General features: G+C 55.6%; 1 protein-coding gene across 4 annotated transcripts; it reads right to left on the reverse strand.

The window, feature by feature from the left end:
• Positions 1–572: 572 nt before the first annotated feature.
• On the reverse strand, positions 573–16,766 carry ITIH4 (inter-alpha-trypsin inhibitor heavy chain 4). 4 transcript variants are annotated; one of them, XM_042929642.1, is made up of 24 exons: positions 16,629–16,766; positions 14,930–15,090; positions 12,803–12,907; positions 12,494–12,656; positions 12,245–12,355; positions 11,629–11,754; positions 10,619–10,735; positions 10,188–10,356; positions 9,961–10,086; positions 9,599–9,780; positions 9,319–9,504; positions 7,041–7,180; positions 6,626–6,780; positions 6,300–6,326; positions 5,968–6,021; positions 5,759–5,812; positions 5,378–5,500; positions 4,677–4,799; positions 4,526–4,552; positions 4,321–4,437; positions 3,059–3,233; positions 1,473–1,627; positions 1,249–1,345; positions 573–790 (listed from the first exon to the last, which is right to left on the reverse strand). In XM_042929642.1, exons 1-24 carry the CDS (start codon positions 16,716–16,718, stop codon positions 721–723), a joined length of 2,853 nt encoding a protein of 950 aa, XP_042785576.1. In that variant the 5' UTR covers positions 16,719–16,766; the 3' UTR covers positions 573–720. The 4 variants fall into 4 exon arrangements, with proteins under 4 accessions (XP_042785576.1, XP_042785575.1, XP_042785577.1 ...); XM_042929641.1 differs by having other exon boundaries at positions 5,378–5,503; XM_042929643.1 differs by lacking the exon at positions 5,968–6,021 and having other exon boundaries at positions 5,378–5,503.
• Positions 16,767–17,869: the final 1,103 nt, after the last annotated feature.

The following is a 17,869-nucleotide window of genomic DNA, read 5'->3' on the forward strand; positions in this document are numbered from 1 at the left end:
CTTGCGTCCTCCGTGGGCCGGGGACCTCATCTCTGCCTCCCCCATCTCCAGTGCTGGCCTCTTGACCCGGTGGCGAGCGGACATCCTGAGCACAGGTGCAAAAACCAAACCGTGTCATGCAAATCCCATCACCGAGGGGCCCAAGAGCTTGCTGAGAAGTTGGAGAGTTGGCCTATAAAGAACTTCTACCCAGTTTGTGCCCACCCAGGGCCAGTTGTGTTTCTAATAAGAACTTCTACCCAGTTCACTCTTTTTCTTCTTTTTGTTTTTGTTTTTGTTTTTAGTCGAAACGGGGTTTCACAGACTCAGTGACCATTAAGCAGACTGAACCTTTGCTCCCAGAGAATGTTCTCCCGCCCTAGACCCCCAGCTGGGGGCTGCAGCAACATTTTAAATGGGTGATTTAATCTCTTTAAATCTTAGTTTCTCTGCTTGTAAAATGAAGAGGTTGGACTAAAAGTTCTTCATGGGCCTTACTGGCCACAGGCCTTAGAGGGGCTCACAGTGGAAGGTTCTAATGGGATTCTGAGGCCCTGGGATGTAGCCAGATGCAACCACAGATGTCCATTCCCTGGGCTCACAGCACCTTTATTTGGAATGAGTGGGAATATCCCTCCCCATCGCAGTCCGGGCCCCACGGGCGGTCTTCTGGCCACAGGGTGGCAGCTCTCTGCACACAGTGGGGTGGCCCGGGGTGTGGGCACAACCCCTCCCACATAACTACAGCTCCACGGACCAGCAGGAAATCTCTGTTCCTGGGGAACCCTCTTGGTAATCCAGCTTGAGCAATCTGGGATGGATACGTGGACAGACAGAAAGATAGGTGGTCAGCAAATCCCAGGTGTGGTGGGAAGAGAGGGAGATGGCTGGGGTTAGGAGTGTGGAGGGTAGAGAGGCTGGGAGCCTTAGAATTTCCTCCAGCACAGGACGACAAGGCCTGGTCACCCAAGTGGACCCAGCTGTGTGTGGTCTTCAGGGCCCAGGGCTCTGAGAGTTTGGGAGGAATTTCCTACTGTCCCCGACTCACCCTAGTGATCTCTGGGCTGGGGTGTTTTTTGCAGGTTTGAGCTGACTGTCCTCTGTGAGGTCACTGAGAGCTAGGTCAGAGATATCTAAAGTATCAACCTTTGCCCTCACTGTCTCTAGGTTCCAGGCAAGGACAGAGGAGTAGGGCCACCCGCCAAGCCCAGTTCCCAGCCTCTAGGCCTCCACACCCAGCCAGGCTCAGTGGCCTGCTTGCGCAGTCACCTGGTGGCAGAGTAGTCACGGCCCTGAACGCTCAGTGTTCGCCTGCTGTCATCTGCCGCTGCTGGGGGCCCCCAGAGCACTCCCTGGTAGAACTGGCCTGAAATACAAAGGGCGGGTCAGCAAGGAAAAAAGATGGAGGTTGGGAGACACATAGAGGTGAAGGGCACTGCCAGTTCGCAGGCAGAGGTGGCTTCTGAGGGTGCCCTGAGCCGTGGGCAACATACCAAGGGTCCCGCCAACGTGGCTAGAGAAGCGGTCGGTGTCCCGCAGAAGGAGCCGGAGTCCCTCCCCAGGACCGTCCCAGGGGAGCAGGCCGATGGTCACTTTGTCTGGGCTGCTGAGCAGCAGGAGCCCCGCCTTGTCCATGGTCATGTTGAGGCTGTGGGGAAACCCCGCATCCTGAGCAATCGAGGTGGGAGTGGCCTTGGGCGGGACGTCCCTTAAATGTTCTGGGCTTCGCTTTCCTCACTGGTAAACTGGGACCGTCTTAGCGGTATCTGGTGTATTATTTATAAGATAAACCAGATTCCTTTCCCTCCCTGGTTTTCTTAGATTAGTTTCTCATAAATTAGTTTTATATGATTTAGGCAATTGCCTGATACATTCATTCTATCCCCTTCGTTTTTATGGCTAGTGCCACTTCCTTCTGATGATTAGTGTTACTTATGTCTAGAAGAGCAAGTCCCTTTTCATCCTATCCTGTCCTTTTCTACTTAAGATAAGCTTTGAATGTCAGGCTCCTTAAAGCATGTTGAATAAGACCCTGCTGTTACTCTGAGGTTATTTGAAATGGAACTGCCCTAAATTTACACTGTCCTTGATTCAATGTACAAGATGTGGTCTGTTTTCCCTTAGGTGTATCTTCTGCAGCTCATGAAAGTATTTGGATTTTCTCTCACTGCAGGTGTTAGGAATTCTTCATTCTACCTTCTAGTGTGCACGTCCAGGGCACAGAAACTCTTGTCATTCTTTGTGCATTTATCAGATAATAGGAGACTTTAAGATCTCTTATGAAATTGGATGGTTTTCGGGTAAGCCCCTCAGATTTTCTAGGCACCCACTCATTTGTCAAGTGGAAACCGGTCTCTACAGTGTGGCGCAGTGAGAGGGCAGAGGACAAGACTCTCCGTGCTCAGTATAGGCTGGGGTGTTGCGCACTGCTCAAAGAGGGCCAGGGTCCTTGGCCCCACTCCCAGGCCCCTGGTAGCCTCCAGAGCTGGCAAGCTGCCTCTGGAAAGCTCTGTGGTGGGGCAGCCTCACCCAGAAGAGGTGGCCGTCCACCTCTATGCTAAGGATGACATTCGTAACATCCCCCAGGGAACAGTGCTCTCCAGCTTCTCATTATTGTTGTCATTACCTCACCACACAGACAGCACGGCCCTCCCCTGTACCCAGTGGGCACCATACTGTCCAATGGGCACAGTACTCCTGGATCCCATCCCCTCATTGGACCTTCTCCTCAGCCCTCTGACTCAGGGCTGGATGATTGTCTCTAGTTACGAGTGAGGAAACAGAGCAGCTAGGCAGCCTGCCCAGGGTCACACAGGACTGGCAGTAGAGCTAGCTCCAAACCACACTGTGCCCCACGTCGGGTAGTGACCCGGGTGAGGTGTGAGGGCAGCTGGGTCCCAGCACAACCCCTCTGTGACCTCCAGAACGGGAGGGTATGGTGCAGGGCTCTCTGCGGGGGCAGCCCACCGCAGGAGACGCATGCTCCGCCACCCCATCCCCAGGCGCATGGGCCCAGATCACCTAGCAGCAGTCACCAGCCAACTAATGTGGCCAGAGAAGTACCCAGCGGGGGGCATACCCAGGTGTCACCGAGAACAGCGTCTCTTTCCACTTATAGGCAGAGTTTCTTCGATTTCGAGTCACTACCACGTGCTCAGGGGAGGCGCGGACCTGCAGCTGGGGGTTCTTGAAGGTCACCTCGATCCATGAGAACTGGGCCTTTTCTGTCTCATACTGGCCAGTCACCTCAACCCCTAAGAGGGCCGGGAGCACAGAGGTCAAGGCCATGGCCCCAGCTGGGCGCTGGCCTGGATGACAGGTCCACCCAAACCCCTTCTCACCGGCTCACCTTCTCAGTCCCCTTTTCCTAACACTTCCTCCCACAACCTCTCCCTCATCCCCTGATTTCATGTGGCTTTGGAAGGGCCCCCGAATCCTCAGCGATGGCCACCTTCAGACGAGCCCTTTGAGAGGGCAGATCCTGTCTGAAATCAGGGAATATTCATAAAGCCCCCATAGTGTGGCTGGCCTAATGAGGTGCTGTGGCCAAGAGCGAGATGGAAAACGAGTGACGCCCAGCCTCTGGGAGCAAGCAGACCACGGCCTGGTGAGATGAGCGGTAGACTGGGTGGATGTGGGAGGAAAGGGGGAGCCGCAGAGACTCATTGGCTCTGGGTGGCTCTGCAGGTGTGTGTGAGCATCCCCGAGTGCTGTGTATCCTCACATCTGACCTGACACTCGGTTCAACCAGTAGGACCCTTCTGGGGTTGGGAGTGCAGGCCTGGTCAGCACACCTACCCCTTCCTCCCATTCACCTGCTCCACACCCTCCAGAGTCCTATCAGTACCTTCCAGGGCTCCGCTGCTGCTTTCCCCTTCCTCTGCCCAGTGGGCCCCCACTCGTCTGCCAAGGCCCAATCATTCCTGTATGACCCCGTGCAGCCTCCCCTGACCCTCGGACAGCTCTTGTCTCCTCCTCTGGGCTCACTTCCATGTCACTCTGGGCATTGACTACAGGCCTCTGAGCTTATGTGTGCCCAAGTCTGTCTCGCCACCCCTGAAGTATGGCAGTGCCTGGGGCAAGTCCACATCTGGTCTCCCTGGAGTGCCCAGGCCACCCGGACCTGCATATGTGGTGTTCAGGGGAAAGTCTGTGGGGTGGCCGTGTAAGTGCAAGTGTCAGCGCTCAGAGGCAGGCCACACCGTGATCTTGGGACAGGCCCACATGGGGTAAGGTGTGTCTCCATGGGCTGGTGTCCCATCATTGTCTCTGGGGTGGTTAAGTTGGGAGTGAGTGGTGTCTGGGTCTCTCTGGGTGGATGATTGGGTATGCACCTCTCACCTTGGTCAGGGTCTGAGAGCAGGTTCATTGGCCCCTGAGAGTGCTTGATGTCCACACAGAGATGATTCACACTCTGTCCGGGCAGTGTCAGGATGACAGGAGGTGCCTGGATGGGGGCTGGGACAGCAGGTGTAGTTCCTACAGCAGGTAGAGCGGGCTGGGAGGTAAGGGCAGGGAGGGGGCCTGAGGGAGGCTGGCAACCTACCTGGGGGTGAGTCTGTCTTGGCTGGTTCTGAAAGAAGAAAAAGTCTGGATTTAGACAACCGCTTCCTGGGGAGTGGGGGAAGAGGTGAGAGATGGAGAAGCAGATGCCCGTGGCCAGGGCTCCCTCTCAACTTCAACACTGGGAAACCCACGTGATGTGTCCTCAGAGCTCCCCGAGTGTTTCCTCTCCTGGTGTCTCTGTGTCATAGTGTCAGAAGGTATTGCAGAAACTCTGGCCTTGATTCTTAAATCCACTTCATCAGGAGTGGAGGGGGCTGATGGTGCCAAAGCAGGCATTAGTGCAGGGGCAGCCAGAAACAGAAAGGAAGAAGGTAGTCAGGATTGAGAGTAATCTTCACATCCTCCAGCCATCGTTGCCACCCGCCACCCCCCCGGCCCCACAACCCCTGCCAAACATACATCCAACTTGGAAGAGCCTTTGTAATGAGATTTTCAAACAGGAGAGCACACTATTAGGGAAAATGCAGAGGACATGGGGTCTAGCCTGACTCTGCCATTTCTGAATCCAGATTTGGGATTGGAAATAGCTCAAGGGACCACTGTTAGCTTTGGAAATGGAGGAAGCCTTCCCTTTCTAGAAGGTTCCATCCTGAGCCAGCCTCCAGAGTGTAATGAATCTGATCCAGTGAAAATAAAGGACACATTACTTCAGGGCACCTGGGTGGCTCAGTCAGTTAAGTGTCTGACTTTGGCTTAGGCCATGGTCTCACAGTTCGTGGGTTTGAGCCCCGTGTCAGGCTCTGTGCTGGTGCTTTACCTCTCCAACTCTACAGGCAGGTTTAATGATCACCTTAAGGAAACTAGACTCTCAGAGGGTCAGAAAGTGGCTTACCTAACAACATGTCTGGTAGCAGCAAGTCCCTAACCCCATGGTAGGTTAGACGATGAGATGGAGAATGAACAGGTCCTTGTGGTCCGATTCTCCCTGGGTTACCAGGTGCTTTCCCAGAAGGTCCAGCTTTGGAAAAGTTGACACGCACACAGTCTTCTCTAAAGTGGTGTCATGGTCCCCCCCCAACCTGGGCTCTGGGACCCACCCCGGGAGAGGGATGTGGAGAGGGCGGATGGCTCCCTTCCCTGCACTCATCACTCTGGGAGCTTCTTCTCCCATGGCCAGAAGAAATTCAAAGTGGGAACAAAGGACCCTTCTTGAACCCCTCCGCCCCTGCCACTGGGATGTCAGCCCCCACCCCCAGTCCCCAATTCAAATTACTTGGTCCTCTATAGCCGCTTCTTTCGGTAAGGAAGGAGTCTGCATAGCTGCTCCCTAATCAGACATAACTGGACGTGAGTCCCAGCCCCGCCAGCCAGCCAGGTGAACCAGGAAAGTCACTCCCCCAACAACCAGGGCAGAGCCCAGTCTGTGGCCAGGGTCACGATTCTGTCAATCTCCCACCCCTCTCCCCTCTCCTCCTTTGCCACCTGTTAATCTGGACCTTCTGTCTCCCATGGTATGAAATCTGGAGAGAGGAAGACCTGGAAATCAGAGGGACCTGGGTTTGCTTGTTAGATGTACCTTTCTGGGGCCTGCAGTTGAACAGGGATTGTATCCCTAGTGCCCAGGGCAGGCCCCAAATGGCAGCCAGTATCTGAATGAACGAAGTGACTAAATGCACCCATTTGCTTAGGCAGATGACATCCCCTGCTGGCAGTGGGGTTGGGCTGGAGAGGCCCTGGCCAGCAACCTTGTGGGGCTGGTGCCTTAGGTCCTGTGTCAGCCAACTGTCCCCCAGCCCAGCCTTTGAGGCTCTTACCTAAGTGGAAGTGCTTGCGTTTGTTTTCTGGATAAAACAAAAAGAGAAAGAAAGAAATACACTGTTAGAGTGATTTCAATAAATTTGACATGCTTGTATTTAACCTTGCTTTCCAACCCCAGCACTAAACAGGTGCAGTGAACTCTGGGGTCAGGAGACCTGGCCTCAGCTTTCACATCAATGAAATGGGAGGAGTCTCCCAGGGCTCCTGGGAGATTAGGGGTGGCAGGGTCGGGGTCTTGGTTGGGATGCAGAGGAAAGGCTGCGGAGGGTGCTGGGTCAAAACTGTGCTGCCAAGGAGGCTGGGGTCCTGCTCTCACACCCACCGGTTTCCACGGGCTTCTCTGCAACTTCAGATCGTTCTTCGCCTTCGGGTTTGGTGACCACCATGGACGTGAGGGGTGTGACAAAGCTGTACTGGAGCGACAAGTTCAGAGCTCGGGTCTCAAGGGCCTGCTTCTCAGCATCAGATGCCAAAATCCTGTAGGTTGAGGACATCACAGGTTCAGCAGGTCCCTGGATGCCTTGTCAGATTCTTCCTCCCTTCCAGACCCTTCTGGGAAGGTTCCACTGGGAGAGTCTGGAGCTTACACGTGGTGCCACAACCCCCTCTCTCTGGACTTGGGAGACACCCTGTGCCCGCTGCTCCCCCCACCGCCCCCGCCGCCATGGGAAGCTTGTGAAGGTGCTCAGGCTATGTGTAGCTGTCCTGGTGGGCCCTCAAAGGTGTGGGCTACCCACATTTTCTCTAGCAGTTGCTGGATGGTCAGGTATGCCCAGAGTCTCTCCATGAAGCTGTGGAAGATGTACTTGGGGCTCTGGAACTCTTCCTCCTTCTCCGCCACTCTAATTTCCGTTTGGAAGGTGATGTTCTGCATGTGCTAGAAAGAGGGGCCCAGCCGGGGCAGGAGCTGTGAGGGCCTAGGTCTTCCAAGTGCTCCCACATGAAACCTGCTTGGAGCTGGGGCAGCCCCCATGCATCGGCTGCAAGGACTGCACCACCTTTGAGTAGAGTGGGGCGTGGGTAGGGAGTTTGGGGAATGAGAGTCTTGGTCACAGAGCCTCCCAAGATGAGAAGGAGGTGGAGATAAAAGGTAGTAAACCGTCCAAGTGCAACATGGCAGACACAGAGCTGGACGCTCAGGTCAGACGGATCCTTCCAGAGAAAGGGAAATGAGAATGGGATGTGAAGCCCAGGACAGTGTAGAAACAGCAGTAGGAAGGAAGTCCAAGTGTGGTGTCCAAGTGGACAGTCCAAGTTTCTGTCCAAGTGGACAGAAAGGGTCCCCAGATGCATTCCACACTCACCCCAAAGATAAAGACTCTGGGGACAAAGAGGGAAGAGCTTTCCCCAGCAGTCAGTGGCAGAGTTGAAAAGAGGACTCCGGTGTCATGGCCCTGATAGGGCTTGGGGTCCCGTCCACCCGCAACCAGCTATCCCGGCCCATGCTGATGCCCTCTGCTGGGGCTGGGCACTGTGGGATGGAGGCAGCAAGGCATATGCCGAGCTCCGAGTGACTGCTGCATCCTTCCCCAGGGAGGGGGCTTCTGGTCTGGGGCTGCCCTGCCCACAGCCTGGGAAGTGGCGGGAGGTGGGGGGACAGAGGAAACCCCACCTTTCTTGCCATTGCTCCCCACCGCAGTCGAAGAACTTCTCAGTGTGGATCAGATCCCGCTACCCCTGCTGGAACTACCTCCTCTGTCTCTCACCCAGAGCCAGGCCTCCCCACACTGTCACATGCAGGCCACCTGCACGAATTTTGTCCTATCCACACATAGAGCTATTTGCTTGATGGTTTTCCTTAAATGAACTTTAAATAGTCGAATACTATTTATTTGGCCCTGTCCCAAGCAATAATACCTGTGAAATCTTAGGTCTGGGGTTCAAGTTCTATTTTTCAGGAGACACATTAAAATAAATACACAACTACTAAAACAAACATGTTTGTGAACTACCCTGAGTCACCTTGGGTCCTACACTTTGGGAACGCCTGGGCCTTTAGGTTCATATTAGCAGCTAACATGAATGAAATATTTACACTGGGGCCAGACTGTAATCCCCACAGCAGTCTTACAAGGTGGGTAGGGTGACCTATTCTGATTTTTACACAGGAGGAAACTGAGGCACAGTGAGGTTAAGTGATTTGCCCCAGGACTCACCTCTGGGAGGTGGCAGAGCTGGGTCTGAACCCAGGCAGGCTGGCCATAGGTCACACACTGCCCATCCCACTACTCGGCCACTTCCTCTGAGGTGAGGCCCGGGACCCCCCCATTCTCTTCTGACTCACCTACCTGCTGTTCTTCCCACACACACTGCCTGCTTGCCATGCAAGCCTAGAATGTTCCTCCATCACCCCACCATCTGGCCTGTACCATCCTCTACTCATCCTTCAGTCTCAGCTGGGCCTCCTTCAGGCATCCCTCCCTGATTCCCAGACCAGGTTTGGGTTCCCAGGGCTGCTCCCCTGAGTTCCCGGGTTTGTTGTGTCAGGGACATCCCAGCCCGAATCTCCTTGCTGGTGTGAGGATTTATACGCACTGTCACTGTCGGGAGGACAGCGTCCCCAGGGCCTAGAGAAGGACCTGGTGCATGCAGAGCAGGTGCTGTTTCTCTCTGTGGAATGACAGGGCCTCCTGTGGCACAGAGGCAGGGGAAGACTGGGCAGAGACGGCACCATGTGGGGAGCCAGGCTCTTGACCTGGCTGCAGAGGGGCCCCAGGCAAGTTGCCTGCCCTGCCTGGATCTCAGCCTGCTCATCTGTGAAATGGGAGCAGCCCTCTCTGCCCCATTGCAACCTCAGAGGGCAGTGTGAGGACAGGAGGGAATGCCAGGCCTCTGGTTCTCTCAGGAACAGCAGGAGCACAGACGGACTGCTGAGTGTCATCTCTAAGTGGGAGACAGCACTTCGTGACTTGCTCTCTCAACTGCTGGAGCCCTGTGGGTCTGGGGTGTGAATGAAGCCCTTCTGACTCCCTGCTCCAGCGGCCTTTCCCCTGCAGAATGGCCGGCCACACTCACCAGATGCCCTCTGACTTTGGCTGAGAGCACATTAGGGCTCTGGTCCTGGAGCTTCCCAGCAACCACGATCTCGGAGCCTTTGAAGAGCAGCCGGAAGTTGTCCTGCGAAACCTCCTCCACAGCGTTGCTTGGGTACTCAAAGGTCACTGCTGTCAGCAGTGGGTTGGCCACTTCCTGGTAAAAATCCTGCAAGGTGGCGGGTGTCACGAGTGCGGGGCTGGGGTCTGCCTGCCTCTCTGTGCCATCCCTCACTCAGGGGCCACTGGGGACACTCTGGCACCTGGAGCTGCAGGGCAGAGTCCGAGTCCTCATAGATGCGCCGAGCCAGGCCGCCGTTGTCCAGTGCCAGCTTCTCTAGGAAGGCATAGCTGACATCGAAGCCAAAGCCCAGGCAGAAGAGGCTGTACTGGCCAGCTATGGCTTCCTGCACGTTCTTCTGGATCCTCGCAGGGTTGGTCTCTCCTGGGCCCAGCAGTTTGGGAAGGGGGTGGGGGGCATGAGAAAACAGAGATTTGTTCAATGGATACTTCTGGACTCTAGAGACCCCCCCCCCCCCTGCCTCAGGTTCCACAGCAAGCCAGGGGAAGGCCTCAGCAGATCCCTCTGGGCCGTGTGCCTTGGAGTTGCTGGTGGTGCCCTCACCCACAGTGGGGTCACCATCGGTGAGCAGGATGATGAGGGAGACACTGCCCGCGGGCAGCAGCTCCTGCCGGTTGGCGTTACTCAGCAGCTGCACGGCCATCAGCATTGCGTCGTTGATGTTGGTCCCTGGGGGGCACACACTCAGGATGGCTTCCAGCCCAGCGCCTCAGGCTGGGCTTGGTGCCCCAGAAGCCCCCACACCATAGCAAGGCTACAGAGGCACTCACCGCCTTGGGCCTGGATGCCAGCCACATATCTCCTGGCCTGGTTCACGTCCTCGGCTGAGGCTGGCACCAGCAATGGCTTCCACTGGGTTGCATCCCCGCTGAAGCTGATAAGGTTGAACTGGTCTCTGGGGCTGAGGTCATCCAGGATCTTGATTAAGGCTTCCCGGGTCTGAGCAGGAGGATCGGAGACAAGGTGGGTGTCTCAGTGGAGCCTCCCTGGGGCTGGCATCCTGTGTACTTGGGCTGGCATCCCCGGACTTGCATGGTGACTGCTCTAGAGCCAGGACCTGCCGATACTCTGACCAATCTCAACCCCTGGGTACCCCATACTCAGGAAGATGGAGGAGGGAGAATCTGCCTACTGGGCCAGAGGTGATGGTGTGAGGCATGTATGAGTTTCCAGAGTTGTGGTCTTAACCTGTGGGACCCACCTGTTGGATCTTCCTGCCCAACATGGAGCCGCTCTTGTCAATGACAAAGATCACATTCTTGGGTATTGTGGGTAGGCCCTCGGGGGCAAAGTAGTGTACAAAGTAGCCATTTTCAATCTGTGATCAGAGTGAAACAAACCCAGGTAATAAGAGCTGCAGCCCTGCCCTGCCCCCAACCAGCCTTCTCAGCTTAATACTTGGGTTCCTCTCTTCACGCAGCCCCATCTGTCTCTGTCCCACTGCTAAATTCCTCAAATCCTCACCATCTTCTAGGGCTCAGTCCAGCCCCTCTCTTGCCTTCCCTGCTCACGTGTGGCCTACTAGAACTCTACCCCCACTTTACCTCCTATTTGTTTTAGTATTTGAGGCAATTTATCCTAAAAGGTTTAGACATAATAAATCTGAGATCCGTTAAAAGAGTAAGGACTTGAAAAACAAGGTCCATAGTGGGGCACCTGGGTGGCTCAGTGGGTTGAGCTTCTGACTTCAGTTCAGGTCGTGACTCACGGTGTGTGAGTTTGAGCCCCACGTCATCGGGCTCTGTGCTGACAACTCAGAGCCTGGAGCCTTCTTTGGATTGTGTATCTCCCTCTCTCTCTGCCCCTCCCCCACCCACACTCTGTCTCTCTCAAAAAAAAAAGTTAAAAAAAGTTTTAAAAAACAAGGTCCATCAAAAGAGTAAAGGGAAAGCACAATGAAGCCAGAAACGTGCATGAAAGAAGCTACTGCCATTGGACATCAAACTGAACTGTGAGCCTCCTGTCAGCCAAGGCAATAAGGAAAATCCTGCAAGGCATCTCTTTAGCAGAGATGAAACTTCTGTGCCTCCAAAAGAAAATTGTTTCAGGGACAACATAACAAAATTGCTTGTTTTTGGTCTGTGCTGCCACTGGTTCACACTGATGAGTAGGGGCAGTTACTTTGCCTTTCCTTCTAGAACATGTAAGCTCAAGCCCTTGAGTATGGATGGATTTTCTGGTTGCCCCTATTCTCGCCTGGAGCCCACACACCTGAATAGAGCCCCCGGAGAGGGTCCGGTTCACATCGTAGCGGATGATGAAGTTGCCATTCAGGACTGTGTCCTCCTGCCCTGGTGACTTTTGCTGGGAGAGTGTGGGCTTGAATCGGATGTGAGCCTGGGAAAGGACAGGCTGGGGTTGAGAAGAGCCCCATGGCCACACCCACCCCATCTGAAGCAAGAATTCCAGGATATGGCCTTGGGCCACAGTCCAGGGAATGTTCCCTGAGGCTGAGCTGTTGGAGAGAATGACTCCCCATAGGGGAGTGGGGGAGTGAACCTCTGCTCTTAGAGCTGCACCAGCAGGGGCCCGGCTCAGGATATGCATGATCCAGCTGGCGGGCCCCTTTCCATCCATGGGGCCCTCACTTAAGTTCCTCCCCACAGCCTTCTCCCCACCAAGGCGAAGGTGGTCTCCACACCAGCACCTACCACCCTTCTCTGGGCCTTGTCCTCCACCTCTGCCAAGTGGCAGCATGGACACAGACCTCAGAAGTCCCTCCAGCACAGAGATTCTGCCCAGTTGTCCCGCTCTCCGGACAGACTCATAAGGCTGGCCGGACAACAGGCCCCTTGGTACCCTTGCCTGCTGACAATGGCAGGCCCACCTTGGTCTTGTTCCGTGAGATGGTGAGAGCATCTGCCAGTTCGTTGGTCATGAAGGTGCTCTCTGTCTCCAGAAAGCTGATGCCCTGAGGCTCAAAGATGTGAATGTCCATCTGGAGACAAGAAGCGGGTCACTGGGTTGGCAGGGAGCTGGGGCTGGGCCTCCGGGGAGGCAGAGGGGGAAGGAGGGGCTGCCCTCAGCAGAGCAGGTGTGTTCCTGGAGACCTCCCTGGAAAAGGCGGTGCCAGTACCTGGAGATGCTTGACCAGTTGCTGGGGCTGGATTTTCAGCAGCAGCTCATACACTTCCAGACGCCGTTTGAGCAGCTCCTCATACACTAGCTCGAAGGTGACCTTGGCAGAGGGAGCCACATTGACTGACACCTGGAACTGCTCCATCTTTCTTCCGGTGGCCCTGGGGGAGAGGGACGTCAGGTTTGTCCCTCCAGGCCGGGCGGGGGTATGGCCACTGGAGGCTGGAGAGGGTCTGAAGGGCTGGAGGCAGGGCAGCCTCTGCCCCCACCCCCCTGGGGTCCCTTCCCACCACCATCTTTGGCTCACTTGATGAGGCCAGCACTCTCCCCTCTGGCCACGGCCGTGCTGTACTGCTCCTGGGCTGCAGCCTTCTCCTTGATGTTCCCAGGGTAAGTCACACCGTCGATGATCCTGCGGCAGGAGGGGAAGATTTGTGGAGGGCCTGATAGGGGCAGCCCACTCCAATCCCACCTCCTCCAGGGAGCCTCCCTTGACTCGGTGTGCCTCTTAACAGAGTAACTCCTGTCTCTGCCTGAGGCCATCCCTGTTTATTATGTACTTACTGTATACAAGTCTCTGCAGGACCCCAGGTGGGGAGGAGAGCTCTGCATGCTATGCCACGCCTCCATCTACCCTGAAGCGTGCACAGTGTTGGCAAACATGTGTTTACCGAACACACAGGGGAAGGAGGCTGCAGAGGAGGCAGGACTGAGCTAAGTCCCAGCCTCTCTTCACCCTTGCAGTCTGGCCCCACATCCCAGCTTTCCCTCTCATCTCACAGCCTGCTCCCAGAAGAACTGGTCAGTCACCAGTGAGCTTTCTGGGGTGCCCCTGTGTCCAGCCCTGCATGCACCTGTGCGGGGAAGACTGGGAAGGGGAGAGATGCCGGGCTCCCAGGTCAGTGGGAAACGCAGCACTGAAAGCCTCTGGCCCCTCCCCCTGCCAGCACAGGGCAGGGGGCTCTTCAGGGAGGTTGGCCTCTGGGGAAGCAGGTGTTGGACAACGGGTGGACTGGACTCCCAGGGGTGTGGGTCCCACAATCCTATTTTTGGGGACTAGAAAGAGCTACCAGGGCTTCTCCTCTGGAATGAAAATGACTACTCCAGATCCTCCTTGGGAGGCGAGCAGGGATGTGTCGGGCAAACACAGCCCTGCTCCACCTGGGGGTGGCATGAAAGGGTGTGCAGGGGTCGGCGGGGGTAGCCAGGGCATTAGGACCCAGTGTTCCTCCTCCCCACCTTCCTGACATTCCTGGTCATAATTTAACCCTGGGCTAGGGATGGGGCTGCAGAGTGGGCCGCAGGGCTCCTCCTCCTGGACGCCCAGCTGGGGTGCCAAGGCCAGCAGGCTGCCAGGCTCCGGGCCCATCACATGCGCTGAGAGCCCCGGGCTGGCGCCGCTCCCTGGGCCCAGATTGTGTTGCTGCAGGGCATAGGGAAGCAGGGGGCAGGGTGCCCTCCTCCCCAAGCTGGCTGGGGGCCTCCTGCAGAGCGCACACTGCACACAGTGCTCACATAGCACAGGCCCCCGCTCCAGGGTTAGGAGAAGCAGTGGCCAAGAGAGAAGAAGGAGCCGAGCACAGGGACCCAGCCCCCACTATAGTTTTTCAGAGGTCTCAGGGTAGTTTGGGGACCCCGGCTGAGCCCGCTCTCTGTCCCACCCAGCGCCCTCCCTGAGTTGCTGGGATCAGCCTCTTTCTGGCCTGCCCTCAATCACTGCCTCTCTGGTGGGGACAAGGACAGATAGAGAGGGTTCTCATGTATTGGACAAACATTGCAAAACATTCGGGAAGGGTGAGGAGGACAAGGTGAGGATCAGCACTCAGCCACAGAGTCCACAGAAATCCCAGGGGGTCTCCCAATTCTTGGCCTCTGGTCCAGAGCAGAAACGCCCTCTGCAGTATCCCAGGTGGGAGGGAGGGGACTAGCCTGGCTTGGAACTTCCTATGACAAAGAGATCCCCCTCCTCAAGGCATTGCTCCATTGTGGGGCAGTCCCGGAGTTAGGAAGTCTTCTGTATTCTGAGCTGGACTCTGCCTTTGGGTGACTCCCTCCTGCCTGGGCCTGGGCCTCAGGATGCCCCAACTCTGTACTCCTCAGAGGCAAAGAAACCAAGATGCTGTGGTTTTCCACCTGTCAACTGGGCAGTATTTGGGGATGGCGCACAGAGGGATGGACGGTGGGGTGGATGGAAGGAGGGAGGGGTGGAGGGAGGGAGGTGTGGAGGACGGAGGTATGGAATACTTCTGAGAATGTACTGAAGTTCGTGGGTAAAGTCCCTGGTTCCCTGTATTGCCTACAGGCCGAGCACACACACCTAAGGCACACCTCACATCAGGAAGAGAGTCGCTCTTCTTGACTGGGTGCCATCGGGGAAGCTGGTATCATGGTGTTGGGTTGGGGAGGGAGACAAGGAGGGCAGGAAGGTACCTACATGGAGAAGTTGGTGATGAAGGCTCTCTTGGGAAGCTCCACCTGGAAGGTGGCCTCCTGTACAACATTGGCCTTGTTGACCACCCTGCTGGTGACGACTGTGTGGGCAAATCTGGATGAGACCCTGGAGTCCACGGTGAGGCTGTAGATGTCAATGTCATTCTGGACCAATGAAGGAGGAGGAATGGGATTGTCTCAATGCCAGTCCAGCTTGAGGCAGCACTCTTTAAAGAGTCCCGGACCAAGCCCTGGCCCCCATCCCCGACTGAGCCACTGACCAGGCCTCCAGCCAAACCCCATGATACATTCCACATGTGAACACCAGTCTCACATAAGAGGCAGCTATGTGCTTCGTTCCCCACCCTTCAGGGCCACGATGGTGGAGCTTGTGGCCCAGTGCGTCTGGGAAGCAACTCTCACTTACTCCTCAGGCAGGGGGCCCTAGATGGGTCAGGAAGCTTCACATTTGATCTTAGCTCTGTCCACTGAAAGGGTAATGAACAAGTCCTGTGATTTCTGGTGACCTCAGCCTCGTGGAAACTGGGAAAAACAGCTCTTGCCTGTCTCCCGCCAGGTGCTCACAGGAGCTAGAACTTGGAGGTGATGAGGACCCAGTCTCTAATTGCTGGGAGCCTTCCTCTTTGCCCCCTTGACCCTGCAGCTGTGGACCCTCCCCAGACATATGCTCTCCTCCAGATCTGTGGTCCCCAGGGAAGGACATGTGCACACCAGCTGCCTGCACACGGTATGTTCCGCTGTGCACGCAGCTTAGCACAGAGACAGGTGACTGGCCCGGCAGCTTATGTATACACGGGAGTGTCTGCTGGGTGGCAGGCACTGTACTAAGTTCTTTATAAATGTTACAGGTTTGAATAGCTTTTCTTTTTAGTGTTTTATAGATGAGGAAACAGACACAGAGTACATAATTCCTGGGGCACCTGGGTGGCTCAATTGGGTAAGCTTCTGACTCTTGATTTCGGCTCAGGTCATCATCTTGCAGTTTGTGAGTTCGAGCCCCGCATTGGGCTCTCTGCTGTTGGCGTAGAGCCTGCTTCGGATCCTCTGTCCCTCTATCTCTCTGCCCCTACCCTGCTTGCATGCCTCTCTCTCTCTTTCAAAATAAATAAACAAACTTTAAATAAATAACTCCTTCATGGCCACTCAGCCAGGGAGAGGTAGACTTGGGCTCATGAAACCCATTTTTTAAAAAGTTTATTTACTTATTTTGAAAGAGAGAAAAAGTGCAAGTGGGGGAGGGTCAGAGAGAGAGGAGAGAGCAAAAATCCCAAGCAAGCTCCACACCAAAAGTGCAGAGCCCGATGCGGGGGTCAAACCCATGAACTGTGAGATCGTGACCTAAGCCGAAGCTGAATATTCAACTGCCCAACCAACTGAGCCACCCAGGTGCCCCTCGTGAAGCCCATTCCTACCCCTTTCCCCACGCCCCCCACTGCCGGCCTCTAGCAGCAACTTATTGGGCTGCATTTTCTCCCCGTAAAATGGGACTAGATCTCCCTACTGTTAAGTAAGAGAGGAACCATACAGCCCGGGCTAGTGCCTGGTGGATGGTCAGCACCAACTCTTTGCACACACACTGATCCACGCTCCCTTGTCCACATAATGCTTGCACGTGCAGAGGCTCTCACCATTGCTAATCAGCTCACACCATTCACACTCAGGCCCCCACGGACACCCACTACCTTTTGGGGGATGGAGGTGTGAAGGACAGCCAGCAGCGAGAGCAGGACCGTCGTGATGCTACAGGTGCGGCCAGGGGCTGAAGTCTTCATTTTGGCTCCCGTGCCTGGCAGGTTGCTTCTGAACTCGAGAAGAAGTGGGGAATGAATTAATAACATGCTTGCTGTCCCGCCCCTGTGGGGGCAGGTTCTGGGAAATTGGGATCTACAAGCCAAAAACTGCAGTTGCCTCAGATAAGTAAACTGTGAATATCCTGTGGACCTTGGCTGGGGACAGGAACATGTACCGAGGAAGAGCAAGCTCAGGTGGGAGTTGGGTACGGCACCCCTTCTGAAAGGTCCACGGTCACCCCAGGCCACTACCACCCCCCATACCAGCCATTGCACCAGCCAGCTCCCTAGGTCTGGGAGATACACCAGTGAACCAGCCTGCTTTCCAGAAGCCCAGTCTGGGGGAAATAGGGATGGCCCAGAACAGGAGGGCTAGGGGGTGGCTTCCAGGAGGCAGGGGGACCGGAGGCCAGCTTGATGCGATGGGGCAGTGAGGGCCCTAATGGCTCTGAGGAGCCACTGGAGTGTCTGAGTGGGGCAAGATATGCTGGGGCCAAGGCAGGATGGAGACACTTCATTTCTGGGGTGAGAGGGGCTGGGTCCAGGGGTCCCCTTCTCTCTCCTTGGGTCCCCGGCTGCTGTCAGCCCCCATTAACCTAGCCAGGCCTCTTGGCTCAACTCCAGTAAGGCTGCCAGAACAAGACCCGCACTTTGGCAATACAAACTGAGAACCATAAAGATGCCTGCACCTTGTGGCCCGGAAGTCTCCTTCCGGGTAATTTATTGATAGGAAATCGTGCAACACAAGTCCTGAAGGGGGTGATTCATTGTGGGGGTGTGTGCACTCAGATAGCCTGTGGAGGTCGGTCGTGCCAAGGGAGCCCATGATTCACAGCTTGCGTGAGAAAGCACAGGACACCCAGCCATCAGCACACCAAGGCAGTGCCACTGTCCTGAGCCCAGACCCGTAGGAATGCACCCGAGGGCCTGGGGTAGGATTACCAATAGCTTTTTTCAATTTTTCTTTAATAAACTTGAAATGCTGCTTTTATAACAAATAGCAATAAAATGAATAAATATTAAGGGATCCGGACGCAGCTGGTGCTCGCGTCCCTGGCGGCTCTGGGATAGCCCAGCTCCCGAGTCTGGCCATAGATAAGGTAAAGTCGCTTCAGGAAAGTGTGGCCAGGTCC

This window comes from Panthera leo, chromosome A2 (assembly GCF_018350215.1).
Source record: "Panthera leo isolate Ple1 chromosome A2, P.leo_Ple1_pat1.1, whole genome shotgun sequence".
Lineage (NCBI taxonomy): Eukaryota > Metazoa > Chordata > Mammalia > Carnivora > Felidae > Panthera > Panthera leo.